Below are 22764 nucleotides of genomic sequence, written 5' to 3'. Positions count from 1 at the left end.
TACCACAAAAACTTTTCTTAAAGTTTGTGTATTCAGCTGAAACGTACCTCGCGTACCGCATATTTTGGCTTTAAGGATGACATTTGAATACGGGCCGCAGTTTGAATACATACAGTTCAGAAGCTCACAATATACAGTTCAGAAGCTCACAATATACAGTTTAGAAGCTCACAATATACAGTTTAGAAGCTCACAATTCTGGTAAACGTTTCGAACAGCTTCATTTTTTTTTTTATAAAACGGGCATAAAAAATTCCATTAATCTGGGTTGGTCATATAACTAAGCAAAACTATACTTAATCAATTATTCACACTTAAGTTCTAATTTAACATCCACATTCAAGTTTTCGATTTTCAAAATTTTAAGTGATTTTCCAACGCTACTTATACTTGCAGTTTTAGTTAAATTATGAATAAAGCTAATTTAAACCTAATTAAATTTTATATTTAAATTATCATTAATCTTAATTTATTATAGCTCAGAAAAGAAGAGAATGTACTAACGAATAAGTTAAAAGCGAATACAAACCACAAAAACTGTAAGTTAATTATTTACTAATAAGTATAAAGCTTTCAAAAAAATTTTTATGTTTTCTTTGTATAACTTAAACGTCATTTCTTTAATGTCATTTTCCATTATAGCATTGTAATTAGCTATGATTCAATGCATATACTACAGAAAATTATAAATTTACAAAATATGTAAGACTTTTTAAAGCTACTTAGTATTTCTTGGACCATTAACAAAACTAAGTCATACAATAAGTTGGTTAAAGTAACAACAATCATTTTAATTTTTTTTAATAGAGTTTCGTTAGATAAATGTTTAGTTTTAAACTTAAAAAAGAATTAAGTAAAATAGAATCTGTAGAAATGTTTTTGTAGTTTTTTATATACTATTTGCATCACAAAATATAAAAATTCAAAACACTCATTTACTTTTTATTTTAAATTTTTATGTTTACAAATATTTTAGAAATAAAACTATATTTTTTACCAACTAATAAAATGAATTTAGAATAATTTATTGAGTAAACAGATCGGAAAATTAAGTTTAGAGTATTACGATGTATAAATATGACATCGAAAAAACTTTAACTTTTAAAACGAGATAAGAATAGTGAACTTTTAAGCCTGGAATCTATATTAGTCAAGATACAATAGCACTCAAAGAGTTAAACTTTAAATGACATTTAATAGTAAACGAAAAATATTAAAAAATTACATTAACATATTTCTGAAAAGTTTTGTTTACTACATGTTGATGTTTTGTAGTTGTTCAAATTTTATATTTATTCGTCATTATATTTTTTACTCAGGAAATACTTTAAATTCTTTTTATTTCCTTCATAACGATTTTTTTTTCTAAAGCATTTGTTAAAATTAAATAATAATAATATCATTATTAATAAGAAGAAGAAAATGAGTTATGTTTTTCTTTTTTTTATGTTACAAATGGCATATAAAAAGTAAAAATAATTTGCCTACGTTTACATACTTTAAAGCTTTCACGTTAACTATTTTCTTTCATTTTTTATAATATAAAACGTAGAATGTGCTTTTTATTAACAAAACAAATTGACAAATGAAATTAAAATTAACTTTAACAACTTTTGAAAATAATAAATATTTAAGTAAGTAATACATGTAGTTTTAATTATAAAAGTGATTTGGCATAAAAAGCTCAATGACATAAATTTGACTGACAAACTTAATTCAAAAAATTTTTTACATGATTGCACAACATCCAAAGCAATTTAAAGATAAACATTTATCATTAAGATTAATTAAATTCAGTGAACTTTATAAAATGAGAAAGAGATCAAAATTAAACACTAGTGAAATGATTATAAATGTATTTGTATGATTTTATAAAAATATTTTGTAGAAAGCTTAGAAATGTATAAATTGAATTTAACAAGCAGGTTAGTATTGTTTAAATGATTGCTGTTTTTTTTCACACTTGCAAAACTAATAAGTCATGACCTTGATTTTTTATATGTTTTTTTAAGCTAAACGGTTGTAAATACTCCTTTATACTTTAAACGAATTATTTTACTTTAAAACCAGATCATTTCTATAAGTTATTGTAATATCAAGGGGCTCTAGGGATTGGAAAACTAAATTGACATCAAATGTAAGGTCTTCTTCACGATCCCAAGATATTACATTGAATTTACTAAAAAACTTTGATAAAAAAATCTTAATTTCTTGAATAGAAAAACGTTGTCCAATGCAATTACGCGGTCCAGCCGAAAAAGGAATATAAGAAAAATTAGACTTAGTCAACTCCGACCTTCTTTCAATAGAAAATCTGTTAGGGTCGAATTTTTCAGGTTCTTTCCATATATTAGGGTTTCTGTGTAAAAAGTGCACAAAAATAGTAACGTCTTGGCCTTTAGGTACTTTAACCCCATCAATATCACATTCCTCAGTTGTCTGCCTTCCAAGAAATGCAACTGGAGGATATAAGCGCATAGACTCTTTGATAACAGCGTCCATATAAGTCAGTTCTGATAATTTGTCCACTGTAACGTGACCTTGAAAATTAGACCCCAATATACTATCAATTTCTTGCTGTAATTGTGATTGAACTTTTCGATGTCGCCCAAGCAAATAAAGTGTGAAAGTTAAAGCAGATGATATAGTATGGTTTCCTGCAAACATGAAAGTGTCTACATCTTCTTGGATATCTTCCATCGATAATCTAGTGCCATCGTCATTCAAAGTCCTATTTAATTTTAATTTTATTATGAAATGTGTGTTTTTAATTGTTTTAATAAAGCTATTCACTAGATAATAGTTATTCAAACTTTTCATAAAAATTATTATATCTCGAGAGTTAATTAAAGTTTTTATATTCTATAAAAACAGACTTGAAATTTATACTTCATGCTTTTACTTCAGATTAGACCCATTGTTGACTTAAGTAAAAAAATTCATAACAAATCATATTTCCATGTTGCCATAACAAATCAACTAATAGAATTGAATATCAATTTATTCTACGTTTTAAATTTACACAAAGTTATACATAATTAAAAGATTAAGTAATGAATTTATGAAGACAACTTTAAATAGTTAAATTATGACTTCAAAAAACAATTAACTCAAACCTAATTAAAAGATCAAGAAAAGCGACTCTCTTTTTTTCAGTAGTTTTAATGTAAGTACTTCGATTTTCTGATTTTTCTATACGATCTAATATGACATCACGAGTAAAGGAGTGGAGTACATTAAGAACTTCATCTTGCTTTCTAGCTAGTTTTGATTTTCGGAAAATAAAATCATTTCCAAGAAAAGGGTTGCTCACTCTTTCTTGAATTATCTCGCACATACTTTAAAAAAAAATGATTTACTTAATATTTTTTAAATTATATACTATTTAGAAATGCAGTTATGTTTGCTATTTGTTAGAATAAAATTATAAAGTAAAATCCTAATAATTTTTGATCAGTTATCACTTAAAAGCAAAAAGAAAATTTTGTTAAAGCTATAGTAGATGCAATTTAATTCAAAACTTAAAAATTTTATAATTCTAAGATCTCGAATAAAATATTGTAATTCCTTTAGTACATTTGTATAACATGTATGAACATAGATAATAAAGTGTTAAACTTTTTTATATATATAGTGGTTCATTTAAGTGATACCACAAAAGAAAACACTTTTGAGTTTAGTTATAGCATTTTTGTTGATAAGGATGTTCATTATACTACCTTAGTATATAAACTATGATAGAAAAAGAAAATTGGAATGTTTAGTTAGTAAGGCTAAAAAAAATTTCAAATTCCTGAAAAAAAAACGTACTTAAAAAACCTTATATAGCATAGAAGACTATGGTAAAAGTTTAAAGTTTTAGCTAAACTCTAAATTAAACTGTAAGTTTAAATAAGACTTATATTTAGATAAATAAACAATTTTAATGATTGTAGTATTTGCTTAAAATTATATGATGTTTAAGTTTTGTTAGTAATTAGACATATATAGTTAATAGTGTTTTTTTAATGCTTTAGAGCAGATTGCTATAACGAAACTGGGTTGTTGCAGCAGCTGAATTTTTAATTGAAAAGAAAAGAAAAACTAACATATATTTCACAACTTTCGAAAACAGTGATTAGAATTAAAAATTAAAGTGATAGAAACATTGTAAATAAAACAAAAATACAAGCTAGAATTTCAACAGAAGAAAAATAAACAAGTAGTATAAACTGTTTTAATAGTTGATATTGTACTTTATTTTTGATATATTTAAAAAACATCTTTCTTTACATATTCAAAACTTATATTTTTCAAAACTTAACTATAACTAACATAAACTTTCAAACAAAAACTTTGCTAAAAAAGTACAAAAAAAAACTACAAAAACAGCTTACGTGTACAGCCTCATTCACTAATTAAACAACTTTTGTTAAATTTCATTTTAATTACAGACTAGATTGTATAGATTTTATCTATTTATCAGTAAAAGAAATTTTATCTGGTAATGCTATGCATTGCAATAAATTATTTACTGTTTACAAAAAGCTGCAAAAGCAATGAAAGTATTAATTGCAGTTGTGTTTTATTTCATCTAATTACACAATTATTTTATTTGTATAAAACCTTATAAAAAAAAAATAGTAATAACAAACTTTACAGTATCCTTTATTTATTACGCTAACAAGTGTTTCTGTGTGTTACATATGTTAGCGTAATAAAGAAAGGATACTGTAAAATTTGTTATTATTATGTATTCCAGTGAACTTGTTTCGCTAAGATCTTTTGTTAACAAACGATTAGTTCTAAATTTTTGAATAGTTACAGAAAATTTAGTTATTTTGTAATTATTATTATTTTTTATTTATTATTAGATTAAATGAGTTATCTTATAACTTTCATAAAGTTTGATTATACAACGTTAATCATCAGACCACAAGTAAATGGCAGACTAAAACTTAGGTTTTGTTTTTATTGAATTTCATTAGTCTGCTGCAACTTTTTATTTGATCATATTACAAAAAAGGTCTTGTGTACCAGCTGTCTTACCAAGTGGACAATAGCAAACGTGTTATGATTAACTTTGTTTGATAACGTAGCTAGTATTGTATGCTTATGAAATAAACTAGTTGGAAAAAAACTAACTAATCATGTATAAAACTTTTTTTTAGATACCTTTAAAATATGAATGTTGTTTATTTAACAACCAAAATAAGCTCAAAAAGTTTGGTCCAAGGACATGGGGTAAAAAAAAATTTTTGGTTATCGAGTTGTACATCTTTTATATTAGAACTATATGAACTTGTAGGATTAAAACTTTTGGTATACTAAATTTTAAAATAAAACTAAAGAGCTTCTCTCAAAGTTTTTTCAGTATAGGTAAGGATATAGAAATTGTTCAACAGTTCACGAAAACGTTTTATGAATAATTATACAAACTCATAAACTCTTAAAGAAGTTTGTTACCTCTTTCTAAACTTTTTTTTGAACTGTTGTACTTATCAGAAAGTTTTAGCATGTTAATGTCAACAGAGACAGTTAAATCATGAAAACTGTAGTATTTGATAAAATAATTATATAACAAGTATTTAAATGGTAATAACATCAATAATAGCAACAGTAACAACAACTGCAATAATAACATTACAAATCTTAATATACACATCAAAATTTCCATTTAACTAACTACTAAAGTTGGGAATAATACCAAAATACTTATAATCACAAACTTTGCGCATCTGTGTATGCAGTACTCTAATGAAGCAAGACGTGGACCTTGATAAATGTGCAGGAGAACACAATTATCTACCTCCAACTAACAGTGAACTTGTTGAAATCTCAGAATACAATGACAGCATTTGATTAGCAACAAATCTTCACCACTATGTACTGTACACTAACCTAAGCAAGTGCAGGGTTTGCTGAATAGGTAGTTTTCTGAGAGTAAGCAACAAGTACATTCTAAAGACTTTGCTGTACTTTTATTTAGTTGTTAACAAACCTAATGTTGAGTGTTCCAGACTACTATTCGTTGGACATTGATGTGAAATTTTATACTTTTCACATTTATCGTCCAAATATAAATTGTTGCACAAATTATTTGTTTAAAAAACTTTCTTAATTAAAAACTTTTAAAATAATAAAATAAAAAATATATTCTTAAAAGTCAACTAAACAACAAAACCAGCTTTTTAAACCTTAAATTTAACTCGATTTGTTTAGTTTGACATATGCAAAAATACAGTATAACATTGATAAAGTGTTGTGTGCAGTGCATATTTAAAGTGTCCTATGCAAAGTCAGATATGAAAGTAAATTAGCTGAAGGTCAAGCGACCTGCAAAAATGACTGTAAAAAAATATATAACGGTCTAAGAGAGCGACAAACAGGTTAGTATACCTCAACTACCCTACTACTAGAACTTTGAGGCAGCAGTTAATTATAATACGATACAAAACAGTATTCACAAGATTTCTACTTACAGAAAATGGTCTTTTCCGCCTTAATCAACACTGAAGTTCGTATTAGACTCATCTGTAGAAAACTCAAATGCTGCGCACCATTTTGTTTTTTGTTTGAGAATTTAATAAATTGTTCATAATATTCGTTATTTTTTTTTCATAACTAAATCAATTTGCTTTACCATTTCTACCTTTTAAAGATAAAAATAAAATATTTTTTTGTTTTTACAAATACAGCTAGAAATACTCCTGCAAAAATATGTTTGCAAAGTTAACCTGAAAAGCTTAAATGTAGAAACTGATGATCACAAAACTATTAAACTCTCATTAGCAAGAAACTGAGAAATTATCAGACTTAATAGTAATCACAACATATCAACTGTTTACACTTCATTTGTAATAATATTTAAACTTATTTATATTTATTTTATTGTTACTATTAGTTAGTTATAAACTTATTATTAATATTTCGTTTTTGATTTTTATTGTAATTTTTTAGAACAGTAGGTTAGAAGATTTTTGAATCAATGATTTAATGTACTCAGTTTTACTTAGTTTTAAGAAACACTGCAGTAAAGGAATAACAAAGTTATAAATAAAACCTTTGGATACCCATTAAATATGAATTATTTTCGTCATTTTGGACACCAACAGTAGTTCCCATAGCTGTTTCACATATGACATCAAGTGTGAAAAGTTTTAAACGCTTTTGCAAGTCTATAAATCTTCCACAATCAACTTCATTCTCTATATGTTGTATAAAAATATCTGTATGCTCATTCATGATAGCGACAAAATCCTGTGAAAAATAAATGGTATACATTAATAAATAAAATTGAGTTATTAAAACTTTATATTTGGTTGTTTTTACTTTGGTTATGTTTACCTAAAACACTTTTATTCATTTGAAACCTAAGTTTTTAGGTGAATGTTTTTGACTTGATAATTTTTGACCTTAGTTTTACTAAGTTTTTTTTATGTCTATTAAACTAGGTTGGCCAAAGGCTTTTAAAGTTCAATTAAATAATAGTTTAATAGCAAGTTTTTATTATAAGGGAATTAAAAAAAAACTAATAAGGGATACTTGTGCCTTTTTACATGTTTATCATTTAATTTTTAAATTGTATGTAATAGCTTTTACACATTGTAAATACACTTTTTGTTTTAAATACTTTTATAGCGTTTATTTATAAATCTTCAAAAAAACATGGAAGTAAGTTTTATTTTTTTAAATGCAGTATGCAATAATATGGCTTTTGAAACAAAAGTATAGCAGGATAACTATAAAAATTAAGAAGGACAGTGTTATTACTACAGTTATCATTGGAGTTATACTAAACACTAATTTTAGCTATATTTAAAAGTTTATCCATCTAAAATGTCAAAATTCATAGTATTTTATTACAAGATTTAATTTTTTTTTTTCATTACAAACAAAAGTTGTTTATTAAAGATTTAAGATTATTTCCTATTTAGAAAATAGTAAATTTTAAAAATACAAGAATTTAAAAGTATAGATACATTTAAAAAAAAGCTTCCTTACATATAAATTTATTAAAGTTATAATCCTAATAGTATATAATAAAAAAATATACTTAACCGTTCAAAATATAGTTTTCATTGTTTGCTAACAAAAGATCCTAGTAAAGTAACTTCACTGGAATATAAATAAAAACAAATTATACAGTAATCTTCCTTTATTCTACCACACAGAAACATATGTTGGTAGAATAAAGGAAGATTACTGTATAATTTGTTTTTATTTTATAAAATATACTTAGTTATACAACTTAACTTAACAACAAGCTAAAACATATTAGTCAGAAAAAACAATTATATTTACGTATTTAAAGCAAGTAAATGTTAAAAGATTGGTTAAAAAACAAATAAATATTATTTAAATACTTAATACATTTAAGAAAATTATCTTTGGCCTAAGGGTCATAATGTTGGCATTGGGAATTAAAGTAGTTATAATTTGTATGATGAAAAATATAATAAAACAAATGTTTAAGCACTGCTTTGGTTTATTACCGGTTTCGGTGAGCCTTGGCCGACCTTTTCAAATAATTTCAAAACAGTAAATAACATTTAGACATTGGCAGTAATGTGAATCTGAACTCATTGATGCGTAAAAAATAAATAAACATTAACTATTCAAATTTTAATGAAAAATGCATAATTAGGTGAACTAAATATTGGTATTAATTAATAAATAAAAATAAAAGAAATTAAAAAACTAAATGCAGTAATATAAACGAAAACACAACAAATTCTTAACAAAATTCTGAAAAAACTAACGGATGATTAAAATGCTAAAAATATTTAAATTATTAGGTTTTAGACTCATTCCAATAGAATAATAAAAATTTGTTTCTGTGCCTGCAAGAGCTCATTACTTCTGATCTTTTATTAATACAGTTCTTATCTGCTTGTAGGATCTTTAATGCTCCTTTCAAGCACAACCTGCACGTCTCGATTCTCGGTCTTGATTCATATTCTTTTTCCAGTATTGTCCAAGTCAATTCATAATTCTTATTTTCGTTCTTCAATGTGTGGATGTATTTTGATAGCTCAGTTGCTTGTTTGTATTGAATATAATTTCTATCTTCTGGGTTGCTATTTATTGTTGTTCTGTGGGTTGCCACTCTTTTTTTAAATTGGTTGGCGCTTAGACCAATATATGATTTAGTTGCATTGTCAGTTTTTACTGTGGCCTGGTATATGACATTTTTTGCTCTACAGTTACCGCCTTTCAAAGGACATTTCTCTTTGTTTCTACAGTTACATGTTTCATCTTCATCATTCTTGTTGCAGTTTGTGAGCTTCTTGTTATGATTCTTTATGATTGTCTCAATGTTTGGCAAACAGCTGTAACTTAATTTGATGTTGTTCTTATTCAAGTATTTTTTGAATTTACTGTCTACTCCGAAGTATTTGTTTATTATTTGGAGAAATTTCTTGCCAATGTTTGTTTTTATTGATTTGCAGTATGGTGGATTAAACCATATTATTTTTCTTTTTCTTTTTCTAGGCTGTTTCTTTTCATCATCTTCATCTTTGAACTTTATTTTGTAATTATAGCCACTTAACTTTATTGCGTCATTGTAATCTTTACTTATTTCATTGAATAGATTTTCATTGCTAGAATTTTTGGAAAGTCTTTCTTCTATCATTTTTGGGATTTGTTTCAGTATTGCTGGAGGGTGGTTGGACTTTGAATTAATATATATAATTTTGCTGTTTTCTTTTCTATATGGTTGGAATGTGTGGTTGTATAGATTGAAGCTTAAGTCTAGATAGTTAATTTTACGTGAAGGATTTTCAATATCTAACTTTATTCCCATTTCTTTTGATATGTTGTGCATGGATTTTTTGATTTTCTCTATATCAACATTACTTTTGTTTTTTTCTATGACCATTAAGCCATCGTCGCGGTACAATCCTGTTGTTAGGTTTGGGAGCGCATTCCTGAGTTTATGTAGTATATAGAGACCTACTAGTTCGCATATTTCCGCTCCATGCTTACCTCCCATGGTGATGTCGAAAAGTTCATTCTCTTCTGTGTTACTCTTTCTTTTTACCCATACTTCTTCTTTATTATGTAATACAGATTTAGATGCGTTTAAGATGATCTTAATTTCTTGTTCGCTTACTTTTGTACTTTCTTTTGCAAAAGCTAAGGCTTTACTTAATAGTTTTTCTGATATAGATGGGTAAAACTCCACAATGTCAAACTTCATGAACTTGTATTTGTGTTTTTTTAGTTTTTTGTACCAGTTTAAGACTTCTTGGGAACTTCGCCACTGGAGGTATTTGGTTGATTTTCTTAATACATTGTTGATTCTGTCAATTATACATTTGCTAATTTGACCTATGTCTGAATAGCTAGGATTTATTAATCTTGTTTTGGGATTGCTGGCGAAATCCTTTTTGTGGTCTTTTAGCGTTATATAGCATTGTTGCTTAGGTAAGTGGTTTATTAATTTCTTTTCAAGTTTTAGATTTGTTACTATTTCTTTGGCTTCTTTATTTATTTCATTCATAATTGTTTTGTCACTTTTTTTATATGATTTTCGGATCGATTTTAGTAATAGGCTGTCGTATTCTAATTTAGGAATCTTGTAGTAGTTGTTTGTCTTGTCGGCTGGTACTATTAGGCTTTTGGTTTTGCCTATTTGTCTTAAGTCTTTTTGAAGCTCTTGTTGGAATTTGTCTTTAGATTTTCTAAATTTAACTTGATTAATTAGATCGAACATTTCATTTTCAAAATTCTTGAGTTCTTCAGGTTGCTTAGGTGTGAATTTTGATTTGAAACCATATGTCTCTTTATTTTCTATCATGTCTGTGCTATCTTCATCATTGGTGCAGAAGTAAAGTTTGATTCTAATTCGTCTACAGAAACTTCTAATTTTTTCCATTAACTTTATTTTGTATTCTATCTTATTGCATAAAGGAATGTTCTTAGTTGAATAATTAAAATTCAGCTTTTCATATGCTGCCATTGTCACTTTGTGTCAATTGAAGGTGGCTCAACTATTATTAGGGGCCTTGCTGTATTATTGAAATTGACTTCAAAAAAAGTGCTCAACTTACACAATGTAAAGAGCTAAATATAATAAAACAAATGTTTAAGCACTGCTTTGGTTTATTACCGGTTTCGGTGAGCCTTGGCCGACCTTTTCAAATAATTTCAAAACAGTAAATAACATTTAGACATTGGCAGTAATGTGAATCTGAACTCATTGATGCGTAAAAAATAAATAAACATTAACTATTCAAATTTTAATGAAAAATGCATAATTAGGTGAACTGATTAGGTGAACTGAATGATGAAAAATATTAACCATTTAACAAACAAACAAACAAAAAATTGAAAGCTTTGTAAAAATACACTTGTAATTCATAGTCTATCATATATTAAAAACTGCAACTTAATGCAAAAGAAAACGTTTATACATCTTTATTTAAAAAAAGAGAATTGTGAAGTAGATTTAAATCTAACTAATTTAATCTAAATGTCAAAAAAATTACTTAAAACATTACATATGTTTATTGTTTCCTAATGATTATTTAACAATAAATAAAATACTTTCAATATATCAAAATGAAAGGTAGGAATTAACAATTTTCGCTTTCTGCGCCATCGATCTCCATGTGATGTCACAAGTCCTTGACATATCCATGATGATACATATTCGTACTCAGATGACTTAACTGTGTGCTTGTTTCCTTTAAGAAATATCTCTGCTGATTCTGGATGTATGACTAGTAGATCAGCAGGGTACAGACCATACCATAGCATTCCCAATTTGTTATCTATTATATAGAAATAATAAGTAGTAATTTATGAAAACTAAGACTTCAATTATAAGAAAGACTTTGAGATTTTAGCTAACATAATCTGCTTTCAGTGTAAGTGAATTGATAGATAAACTATGTGTCTTAAAAAATATTATACATAATAAAAAACAGTTACTAAAGTATAATACAACTAAATTAACTGTTCATTCAGTTTAAAACCTTAATAGCAAATTGCAAAAAAGGTGCCATTTGTTGCAATAAAAGATAGTAAAACCAAAAATATTATGACTAATACAGTAGACTACCGCTTAAGTACGCACTTTTTTTGGTACGCATCACGCCTTAAGTACGCACTTATCAAGAAAGGTAGAATGGCCAGCCTGCTGAGTTAGCCTAAGACTTTCACAAATTTTAAACTAGGGTGAGTAATCCTGAGTAGTCTAAAGGGCCTGAGATTGTGACAGTCCTGTTATTAAATGTTAATAAACTAAATACTTATGTAGTGGTTGCAGAAAAGTGAAAAGAATAATGATATTTGAGCTGTAATGCTATTAAATTAATAAATTTAGATGACAAAGCTAAAAAAAACCTACAAATACAACATAGTTAAGTCATAACTTAATTTAAATGTACAAACATTGATGTTTTTAAAATGTTTGCTAAACACAATGTAGTTTGGCACTTTACTTCTAACAAAACAAAATATGGCTTAATATTCTTTTTTATACCATTGACTGACATTGACTTTCTATATTAATAGTATGTATTAATTATGTAGAAACTTTTTATAGACAAAATAAATCATTTTAAAATCTAATAAAAAGTTTTGCAGATTGGATTATGTATTAAATGTTATTTAAAATAAAAAGACTTGTTTATTTGGCTTAATTATTTGGTGGCTAGTTGTAAGAAAGAAAACAAACAACTAAAGTTCATATTATACTATGTCTTCAAAAAGTACGCACTACACGTGCTAAGTACGCACTTTTTAGTCAGGTTCAATTTGCGTACTTAAGCCGTAGTGTACTGTACTTATTTGTGTATTGTTATCATTTCCACAAAAACTAAAAAGACTTAATTCTTATAACAAGCCTTAAACAGAACTTTATTCTAAAGATAAAAGTTTTGTATAAACATGTTTTTTTACTTCTTCTTAAACATGGGCTAGCAAGCGCTATTTTGAAAATTTTGTAAAATAAAATAAAAAAATTCTTAAGTTTTATTTTGTAATTGTATAGCTAGGTATTTTCATTTTTTAACTGTATTTGATTTGTTTTTAAATCAAGTATTTTAGGAATTTTTTAAGTAAGCTATACTATAAGGAAGCCAATTTTTTATAATTTTATTGACAAATATAACCCTAAAATCTCCATACTTTATTTCATAACTAAGGCTTGCAAAAACTACTAGAACATATAAAATGTTTTTAAATGACTAATATGTTTCTTTTTTTATTTTAAATGGTATAATGATAATTTAAAATAGAAAGTTTTATGAAAATTCAAGAAATTTGATTATTGTTTTTTTTTAAATCATTATGTTATTTCAAAAATTAATGGTTCTTTTTTGGCCATTTAAAAGTATGTTGAGAGTCATATAGCTAAAAAATTCTTAAGTAAACTTCTATTTGATTTTTTTAGGCATTAGCACCTACAACAGGAAAGCTACAAAATAAATCTACAGACAATTTTACTATTACATTCATAACTATTATTTAGAATTTTATAAGCAATATTCTGAGGTTTGTTTACTTTATCAACATACTTTTAAATTAAAATAGAAGAACTAAATTTAATTTTTCTAAACAACTTGTCTAATTTTTCAAAAAATAATTAAGCATATTTAAAACAAAACACAGAAATATAAGTTGTTAATAAAAATTTCAGGTATCTTTGTGTAGTTTTTGCAAGCCTATTTTTGACAAATAGTATAAAGAATTGTTGGAAAATCTGACGAAAAAAATTGCAATTTGCTGAAAGTTTGTCTGAAATTTTTTTAAGGCTTTCTGAACTTCTTTCAGGATTTAGATGTTTATTTGTCTATTTTCAGTATAAAATTAGTTTTATAGTCAAAAACTGTCTTAAACAGTTTAAAAAGATTAAATAAATACCAGAATGCTACTTTTAAAATGTTTTATAATAAATAAAATTGTTAATGAAACCAAAAAATGCTATGGTATATGATATATTTTTTGTACATAATAAAAATGTCATTGTTTTAAATTTAAAAATTTCAAGTTATTCCAGATATTTTTCTCAATTTCTCAAATTCCATAATTTTCCAAGATTCTTAGTTTTTTTAGTAACCCTGCTTACATAACTTCTGATATAGTTAAGCAGAAAAGAAACAAATCAAGTTTTGAAAACAAGAAATCTAGTTCTATCTGAAACTTTGTTTGGTTTATCATTAAAAATCAATGGCTGCTTGACTCCTATTTTACTCCATTTTGTTCTTTTTTACAATAAACTTCATAAGTTAACAGTTATGAACATAACTAAGATTATAAGAATAAAACTCATAGTAACAACTTAAGAAGTAAACTTAGAAAATTAAAACTAGGTTAATTGGTTTAGAAGTAGAAAAAATCTTAGCTAAATTTTTGGTGGTTAGGAGTAAGAATAAAATAACAGTAATGAAATAATTAAATAAAATACACTTTTTAGTTTTAATAGGATAAAAAAACATTAAAAAACCTTAACTAAATATTTACATTTTTAAAGCTTGTTATATTAGTTTTTAAATTCCTACAAATATTTTAAGTCATTATAACCAACTAAAACATGTACTGTTTATAGGTATACATTTTAACACCTTTATTTAAACTATACTAAAAAGCACAAACTGTAACTTGTAAGGATAAAAGCAAATATATTAAAACAAAACTTTTTATTACCTCTACAAAAATTAGATTTTTAGTTTATAAGAATAAACTGTTTGTAAAAAACTTCAAAAAATAACTAAAATAATAATATTTTGGTGTTATGTGTAGATTTCTAGAGTTTAGCAATTGTATCAAAGTTATATATATAAATTATCTTTATCAAAGTTATGGTAATAAACAAACTTTTTTCTGTTGATAGCTGTTCAGAAACTTTTAAATATGATTTAAAGAATTTATCTGGTTCACTGGGAAGGCTTAATGCATGACCAACTAATGGATATGATTTAAATGGAAGTTTAGGAATTTTACACAATTCTATGTAAACTTGTACATATTTAAGCAAAGTCTTCCATATATATATAACAAAAACTATTATTAAACCCAAAATGTATGTACAAAATTCCATTTTAACCATGCAAAAGTAATCTCCATCAAAAAGTTAAACTGTTATTTATGTTTTTGTTTTATACACTGCCAGTAAAAGTTGGTATAAACTAGCTTACTAAACTAAGATGCATAGGTCTCTATGGTTTTAGCTGTCTAATTTTAGCTAATCAAAGTAAAACTATAAAATTCCCCAAACATAAACAGAAAATGAAGTGTCAGCTGCAAATCTAAGGCGCATCTGATTAGCTAAAAATTCAATTTTTTTTCTTATAATTTTTTTTTTCATTTCATATATTTGGTAAGGTGGCTTAGGGTTGAGGGTATAGATTGAAAATTTCGGTCATCAATATGGGATAAATTAGATGTTATAAATATACTGGTAGCTTCAGACTTCCACTACTTTTTTTAGTAGCTTGAAAATCATGAAAACTATTTTATATTTGCTGAGTCAGCTTTTTTTTTTAAGCTTGTTTTTTTATTCTTATCCCTAACTAACCTTACCCAAACGTTTAAATCAAAAAATAAAGTTTTACTTACAAAATATAATATAAAAAATGCTTTACAAAAATTGTGTTGATTCAGCAAATACGCAAATGATTTGCATGATAATCAAGTTATTCAAAAAAAGTAGTGGAAATCTGAAGCAACCTTAAATATACTGCTTTTTGCTGTATTATTAATTTACTTCATTGGCATGATTATGAATGATTTAATCTTAAAAACCTTACTACTGCAGCCGACTTCAAAATAATTAACAAACCATGGCGAAAACCTTTGCTAGTAAAACTAGTTAATACAAAGAAGAGATCTTTAAAATATAAGCAAAAGTAAGCAGTAATTTGTTTTACAAAATAAACCTATATTTCATATTATAAACAGGATTCAATTTTTTAAATTTTCAACTTTTATAAACAACGTAGTCTTTTTTATTTATGGTAGAAACTTAAAAAAGTATTTTTGTCTACTTTTTTTTTAGCTAAAAATTTTGTTTATATCAGCAGCAAAAGTCAATAAGAATTTAATTTTAAAAGTGTTACGGTTGAGTATTTTATAGTATTTTGTTATTAAATGTGAGCAATATATACTAAAACTTTTTGATTCGGTTTTATTTTACTGTAAACTAAATCTTTATTAAATTTAATTTTTATATAATAATTTTGAAATAAGTTTATTTTTACTCTTAAGTAAGCACGGTCTTCTAAAGACAGCCGATTTTTTTCGCACACCTCTTGGATACTTTCTAACGTCTTGTCAACGACAAGTATATATAAGCAGTTTTAGTAAGTCAATAGCTGAGTTGCTAGTATTCCATAGATAAATTGTTTTGACTGGTGATTAAACATTTTTTGTTTTTAACTATAGTATCATGCTCTGGTTATTGTGTAGCGATTTACTTATAAAAACTTTGCAGCCTGTCAGTAGGCTATATACAGCAGATGAGAGATAGGTATAATCAATTTAGTAAGTATTAAATATTTTGTTACATTTATGTTATCAAAGTTAAGCTTGTTGTATAATATGTAAAAAACTGAGAAAAAACAGTAACTTTTCCTAATTAGAAAACGACAAAATTTAAAGTCTAAATTCAAAGGTTGACTAACAACCATCAAGCAAAAAAAAAACAGCACCACAACACTAAGTAACTGTTAGTTTAAAACCAACTGGAGTAATTTTTTTTATTAATAAATTGTAATTTTTCATTTAATTTAAGTTAGAGTAGAAAGTGGCTAAAGCTATTTTAGTTACCATTCTAACAAGTTTTATTGTTAAACTGTTTTGTTGAGTAATTGAAACTTTGGCTACCTACTAGTTTGCATCTGGTGCACCCAAAAAAAATTCTAGTTACACGGTGAAATAATTTTTCAGCGCAACAAATTACATAAAAAAAAATTATTCATTAAGCTTTTACCAAAATTTAGCTAATAGCATTAAAAAAAGTGGGTACCTAGTGTTTAAAAAAATAAACGTAGAAGTCAATTTTTTTTTCAGTTAGTTTTGTTGTTACAATTACTTTTAGAATCTTTTATAATTCTTCAAAAATATTTGATAAAATACACAAACCATAAAAATGTTCGTTGATAGCTTTTTTAAAAACAAAATTAAAACAAATTAATAAAATCGCTTTTTTACTAGTTTGGTTCTAATATTTTTCTTGTTTTTGAGTTTTTCTCTTCATATCCACCTCGATAACTTGTAGATTGTCTTAACACGTACCATTTTTTTTCAAAGAAGTGAAGCTTTTTAGATAAATATAAACCTTAAATCACTTAAGGGGGGACGGGACAAATTGCAAGAAGGGTCAATTTTAAAAGAAGACACTTTTACACGAAGGGTCTTTTTTAAACGAGAGTAAAAAAAAGTAAAACAAAAGTAATAAGTAAATAAATAAAACTACCGATCAACGGTTTCGGGTAACTGTGTTAATAAAAAGTAAATGTTACTAATAATTAAGTAAAATGAAAGCATAAATTATAAGAATACTAAGAAAACAAAGTTACCGATCAAGGTTAAGCGTTAGGGGTAACAAAGATATTTAGAAAAAAATAAAATAAAAAGGAATAAATAAGTTTTTAAAAAAGTGAAAAGTGGCAAAAAAAAGTTACCAACTAAGAGTAAGGGTTAGGGGTAGCAGTGAAAATATAGATTAATTAGATAAAAATTAAAAAAAAAAAAAAATTTCAACCCGTGCAAAATGTCTTCGTGAAAAAGTGACGCTTCGTGCATATTTCACACCTACCCCTGTCAAGGACACATTCAACTTTACAAATACTTTGTGATTTTTTTTCACCTTTACCAGATAAATAAACAATCAAATCACTCTTATTTGAAAAAAAAATACAAGCTTAATAACATATTTAAAGTTTAATGCGCTTTAGAGAGTTTAGTTCTTATTATTAATAAACTTAAATTAATTTAACATTCAAAACTAAATGAGCTTTTACTAGTAAATTGATATCATTATCAAAAAACGAAACTGTAGTTCTACAACAAGATGCCAGAGACGGCGATTCATGGAATTTAACGCAGAGGTTACAGACAACACATAAGTAATTTTGTAATTTTGAAGTGTGTTTATCAAACCTTTCTTAAGTTTTTTCCAGAAATTTTTGAAGGTTTAGTACAACTGATCCCAATAGGTAATAGAGTAACTTATCAAAAATAAATAAAGCATTTAAACTTCTTCAAATGATTGTTGTCAATATTTTATTTACAAATCATTTTTATATAAAAAATACTGTTCAAAGAACATAAACGACTTTGCTCATCCATCTAGCTAATTAACATATCGTCTTTAAGAAAGTCAACAGGTAAAAATAGTGATACATCTTTTTGATAACTTTTTAAAAGGGTTGATTTTTATAAAATTCAACTAATGATGGCATATTCGAACCTGAATCGCAAGAATCACCAAGAGGTAAGTCAAAAGCTTCTTTATTTTTCATCATTAAAGAACAAAATGGATCTGAAACTATCTTGACAATATTTTGCTTGTATTTCTTCATTCTTATGATGTTTGTTTTGTCTGAAGATCAATTACTAGCTTCTCTGTCAGTTTTCGTGTGTTCAAGATACTGCAAACCAGTTTTGATGATGTTTTTTTGAGATAGAAAATTTTTTTAATCAGTTATACTTAAAAAGATGGACCTGTTGACTTACAATACAAACGTTGGTATGCATTCTTCTTTGAACTCATCTTTATTTTATAAAATTATTCACCAGTACCTTATAACAATTTATACTTTTTATTTTTTTATTAAATATAACTTTTGTTAAATAATTAAAATAAAATCCCATAAATAAAGTTAAAACTAATTTTTTTTAGTAAATACAGTAGTTTTGCTTCTGATTTGGCTTGCACTTACTAATTAAGAATTAATTAGCTCATTATTTGATTGGTCCATTTTCATTAGTTCAATTTCGTAGGTCTATTTTAAGCTTTTTTCTTCAGTTCAAAATTAAACCAAATACAGTTGCACACAAGGAAGTAATAATTCATTAAATAAAAAAAGTAGATTTCTTATATCTTCTGGAATTAAAAAAAAATTGGGTTTTTTATGATTATAGTATTTTGTGCTATGTTGGAAACAGACATAAAAACCTGAGCCACTTAATAAGGTTTTAGAAAAAGAAAAAACACAACAAATATGAAGTAAGTTCATATTTATTAAAAAAAAATAACATAAACAAAATCAAAAACAAATTATAAATAAGTAATTAGAAAAAGTTTTAACTCATTTGTTTAAAATAAAAAGCGAAAACCTAGTACACAATATTTTTTAAAGTAAATACATACATACAAAAAGTAGTACTATTAAAAACATGTTTTTCTTATCTTTGATTTAAATGCATAACACATTTATACAAAATTTATAAAGAAAATAAATAATCGTTATGGGGGAGAGCCGTAGGTAAATAAAATAGTTGCCATTTTTATAAAGAAAAGATAAGTAGTTAGTTCATATTAGGTTAATGTTTTAAAAATAACTTGAAAATTTTATTTTAATAGAAATCTATTTAATTTTACTGATACTTATAGTATATAAAATGAATGTTTAGCTTTAAATAAAAATATTCCACCATCTCACACGAAACTACGTCCTGTGGTAATCCATTTCACATAATCTTTGTTCAGTTGAAAAGTTATTTTTGCCACTGACCATAATTAAAATCATTTAAATTAAAATTTACATCTGTTTTTTTGTCAATTCCTCTCAACTCATAATCCTTCACCAGGCCAACAATAACATCAGTGGCGCGAGCAAGATCTGCCAAATATGCAACCTTGAACGAATGGCAACTTTAGCATAAAATAATTAACAATTATTAAATAAAAGACGTGATATTTCAAACAATTGTGTACACAACCGACGGTTCTTCTTCAAATAACAGTTTGGCGCTTTCTCACCTTCCATATTTTTCATTCACCTTTCACATAAACACACACATTCACTTAATATATATTGATATAATTATATATCCTAAGTATAATATAGTTTTATTCATTTATTATTTATATATTTCACACATGTCACTTTCTATTCTCCGACATTTTATATATTCACTTTATCCTCCGACTATAATTCTTCACATCTTTATGTGTTATTATTATTGAACGAAAAAAAAGCCTTTCGGTTATTGATTCATACACCAGGATACAGTTTTAAGTCATGTCCATCTTAAGTTCCAAGTTTAATTGGAAGCCTGTATTCAAATCACAGATAAACCGTGCTTTTTTATCTACTACGCCCAATAGAGCTAGTGGTCTTTTTACTGCAGGTTTTTACTTAACATATGACCACCTTGTTGTTTTATGTTTTACATTTTAACTTTTGTATATAACACAGTATAGTTATTAAATATTTAAAATATTTGTATGGGATCTTTAATTTAAACACCCGACTGCTACTTTATAAAATAACAATCAATTATTTTAATAACTGTTATACACAATATATTTATAATTTAAGTCATTGTGATTTTATGTATGTCGCTGTAACCTAATTATCGGTACTTTGTACGCTTAATAACAAGTTTTTTTTGTGCTATATTTTCTTAAAATCTAATTTTTACATTTAAACTAAATCTGCTTCCTAATTGTATCTAACATTGGTTTTGTTATAATTTTAGGTTTAATCATTACAAACATTTAATATATAAAACATACGTTATATCAAGTTCCTGTGATTTTTATTGTCTTTACCGTTGTTAAATTTTATTAATTCAATAATTAGTGGTTGATGTTTCATTTTTATTCAATATAGATTACATACTACTTTTCATATTATAGTGCTTTAATGCTTTCCCAAATATAAAAACTAAATTAACTAACTTTATAATACAAATTAAATAGCTGTCGTAATCTTTTTTTTTTTTTGAATCTAATATTCAGGGTTGCCACACGTTTTAAATTTATTTCCAGGTTTTTCAAATATCTTTCAGGTTTTTAAAAGTACACAATTTTGGGTCTATTTTTAGTTTTAAGTTAAGTTTAAGGTAAGAAACTATGTTAAATAGTACAAAAATATTGAAAAGATACTGTAAAGCTATTTTAAATATGGTTTTTAATTTAAAAAAATTTGATGATGACAAAATTTTTTATTCATATGATAGGTTTTTTTATATCAAATCAAAATTTTACTACTGAACATGTGAAAATTGTTAAAATTCCAGGTTTTTTTAGTGATTTTTTTACAAAATTCCACACTTTTCCAGGTTTTTTTTTTGCCTAAATTGTCAAATTCCAGGTTTTTCCAGGTACAGTGGCAACCCTGTATATTTTAAACAAACAAATTACATTTTAATTATTTAACCAAAATAATGAACAGTGAAATTAAAATATAATTACCCATAATTAAAACATAACTGTGATATGCGTATGAAAAAACATTTTAACAAAAGCGATATTTAGAAAAATAATGAACATTGCAATTGATATATACTATGAATGAAATATAAATGTATAATTATGTAACTAAAGACTAAAATTTCTTACGTAAGCATTGCGCTGTGCTTAAAATGCGTACCTAGGTAGCAAGTATCAAAACGATAGAACGTAAACTTAAGGCACACAAGATAAAACGTAGATTTACAATTTATATGGGTTTTTTGTCTTTAAATGTCGATAATGAACTCAATATTGGTTTATTTGATTTTACAAATAGAAGTTCTCTTAAGACGACTTATCAGAACATAAATGCAAAGTATCAAAACGGTAGAACGTATATTGAAGGTTTGGCACACAAGATAAAGCAATATGATTAAAAGTACTCAAATATTTAGCTAACTAAAGAATCGTTTTTTAAAGACTATTTTTGACTCTTTATAGGAGAATTCTTCGAAACAAGTTTTTTGAGGCAAATTTTTTTTGACGTCATTTTTGAACAAGATACGTCAAAAATTAAAAATAAAAGATTGAATTACTAAACTACAGACCTTGGGGAAGACGCCCACCTCATTTAATAACCTTTTTTGACTCTTAATAAGAGAATACTCCGAAACAAGATTACATCGAATACTTGGCGAATACTAAACTAAATGCTGCAACGTGATGAGTAGTATAACAATATACAAAAGATACTGTTAAGCTACTTTAGATGTGTTTTTTTATATAAAAAAATTTTGATGATAACAAAAAAAAAAATTTATGTTTGGTAGATTTTTCGTGTAAAATTAAAATGTTTCTACAAAACACATAAAAATTTCTCAAAGTCCAGGTTTTTAGCCTAAATTATCAAATTCCAGGTTTTCCAGGATTCCAGGTTTTTTGGCAACCATGTTAAGAGCATGTACATATAAATTACCGGACTTTTTTCGAAAACTCCCATTTTTTCCTGACTTTTCCTGTTCTTCCGGACTTGGTGGCAAGCATGTCTAGATCTTAAAACCTAGTTTTATACAAAAGGAAGTAACAAATATTTAAACAAACATGATTTCTCAACTTTAATGATATAAAGAACTACTTAAAACATATATTTTTGTGAAATAAATAAAGTTAATTAAGTAAGAAATAAAAGCGAACTCTTGAATTAACTTTTTAAGAGTTAACAACAAAATTAATTTAAAATTGGAATACAAACATAAAATTAACATAAAGCAAGTTAATATTGAGTTTTATAATTTATTTATTTTGCACAAACATTTACTTTGATTACTTATTTAAACTTTACAATCTTTTTTTTAGTTAATATTTCTATAGGTTATTAATATTGATCGACTAAGACAACTAAACTTTTTTTTTTTATTTACTAAAAA

The 22764-nt window shown here is 25.8% G+C and overlaps 1 protein-coding gene across 1 annotated transcript; it reads right to left on the bottom strand.

Annotated features, from left to right (window-relative positions):
- Positions 1-1597: 1597 nt before the first annotated feature.
- On the bottom strand, positions 1598-15113 carry LOC145832919 (cytochrome P450 4V2-like). Its single transcript, XM_082940120.1, has 5 exons — positions 14809-15113; positions 11533-11759; positions 7043-7239; positions 3117-3338; positions 1598-2731 (listed from the first exon to the last, which is right to left on the bottom strand). The coding sequence occupies exons 1-5, from the start codon at positions 15038-15040 to the stop codon at positions 2056-2058; spliced, it is 1554 nt and encodes a 517-aa protein (XP_082796246.1). The 5' UTR covers positions 15041-15113; the 3' UTR covers positions 1598-2055.
- Between the last annotated feature and the right edge of the window lie 7651 nt (positions 15114-22764).

This window comes from Thalia democratica, chromosome 4 (assembly GCF_965202585.1).
Source record: "Thalia democratica chromosome 4, ktThaDemo2.hap1.1, whole genome shotgun sequence".
NCBI classification, from domain to species: domain Eukaryota; kingdom Metazoa; phylum Chordata; class Thaliacea; order Salpida; family Salpidae; genus Thalia; species Thalia democratica.
This window is presented reverse-complemented; position numbering and strand designations above follow the sequence as displayed.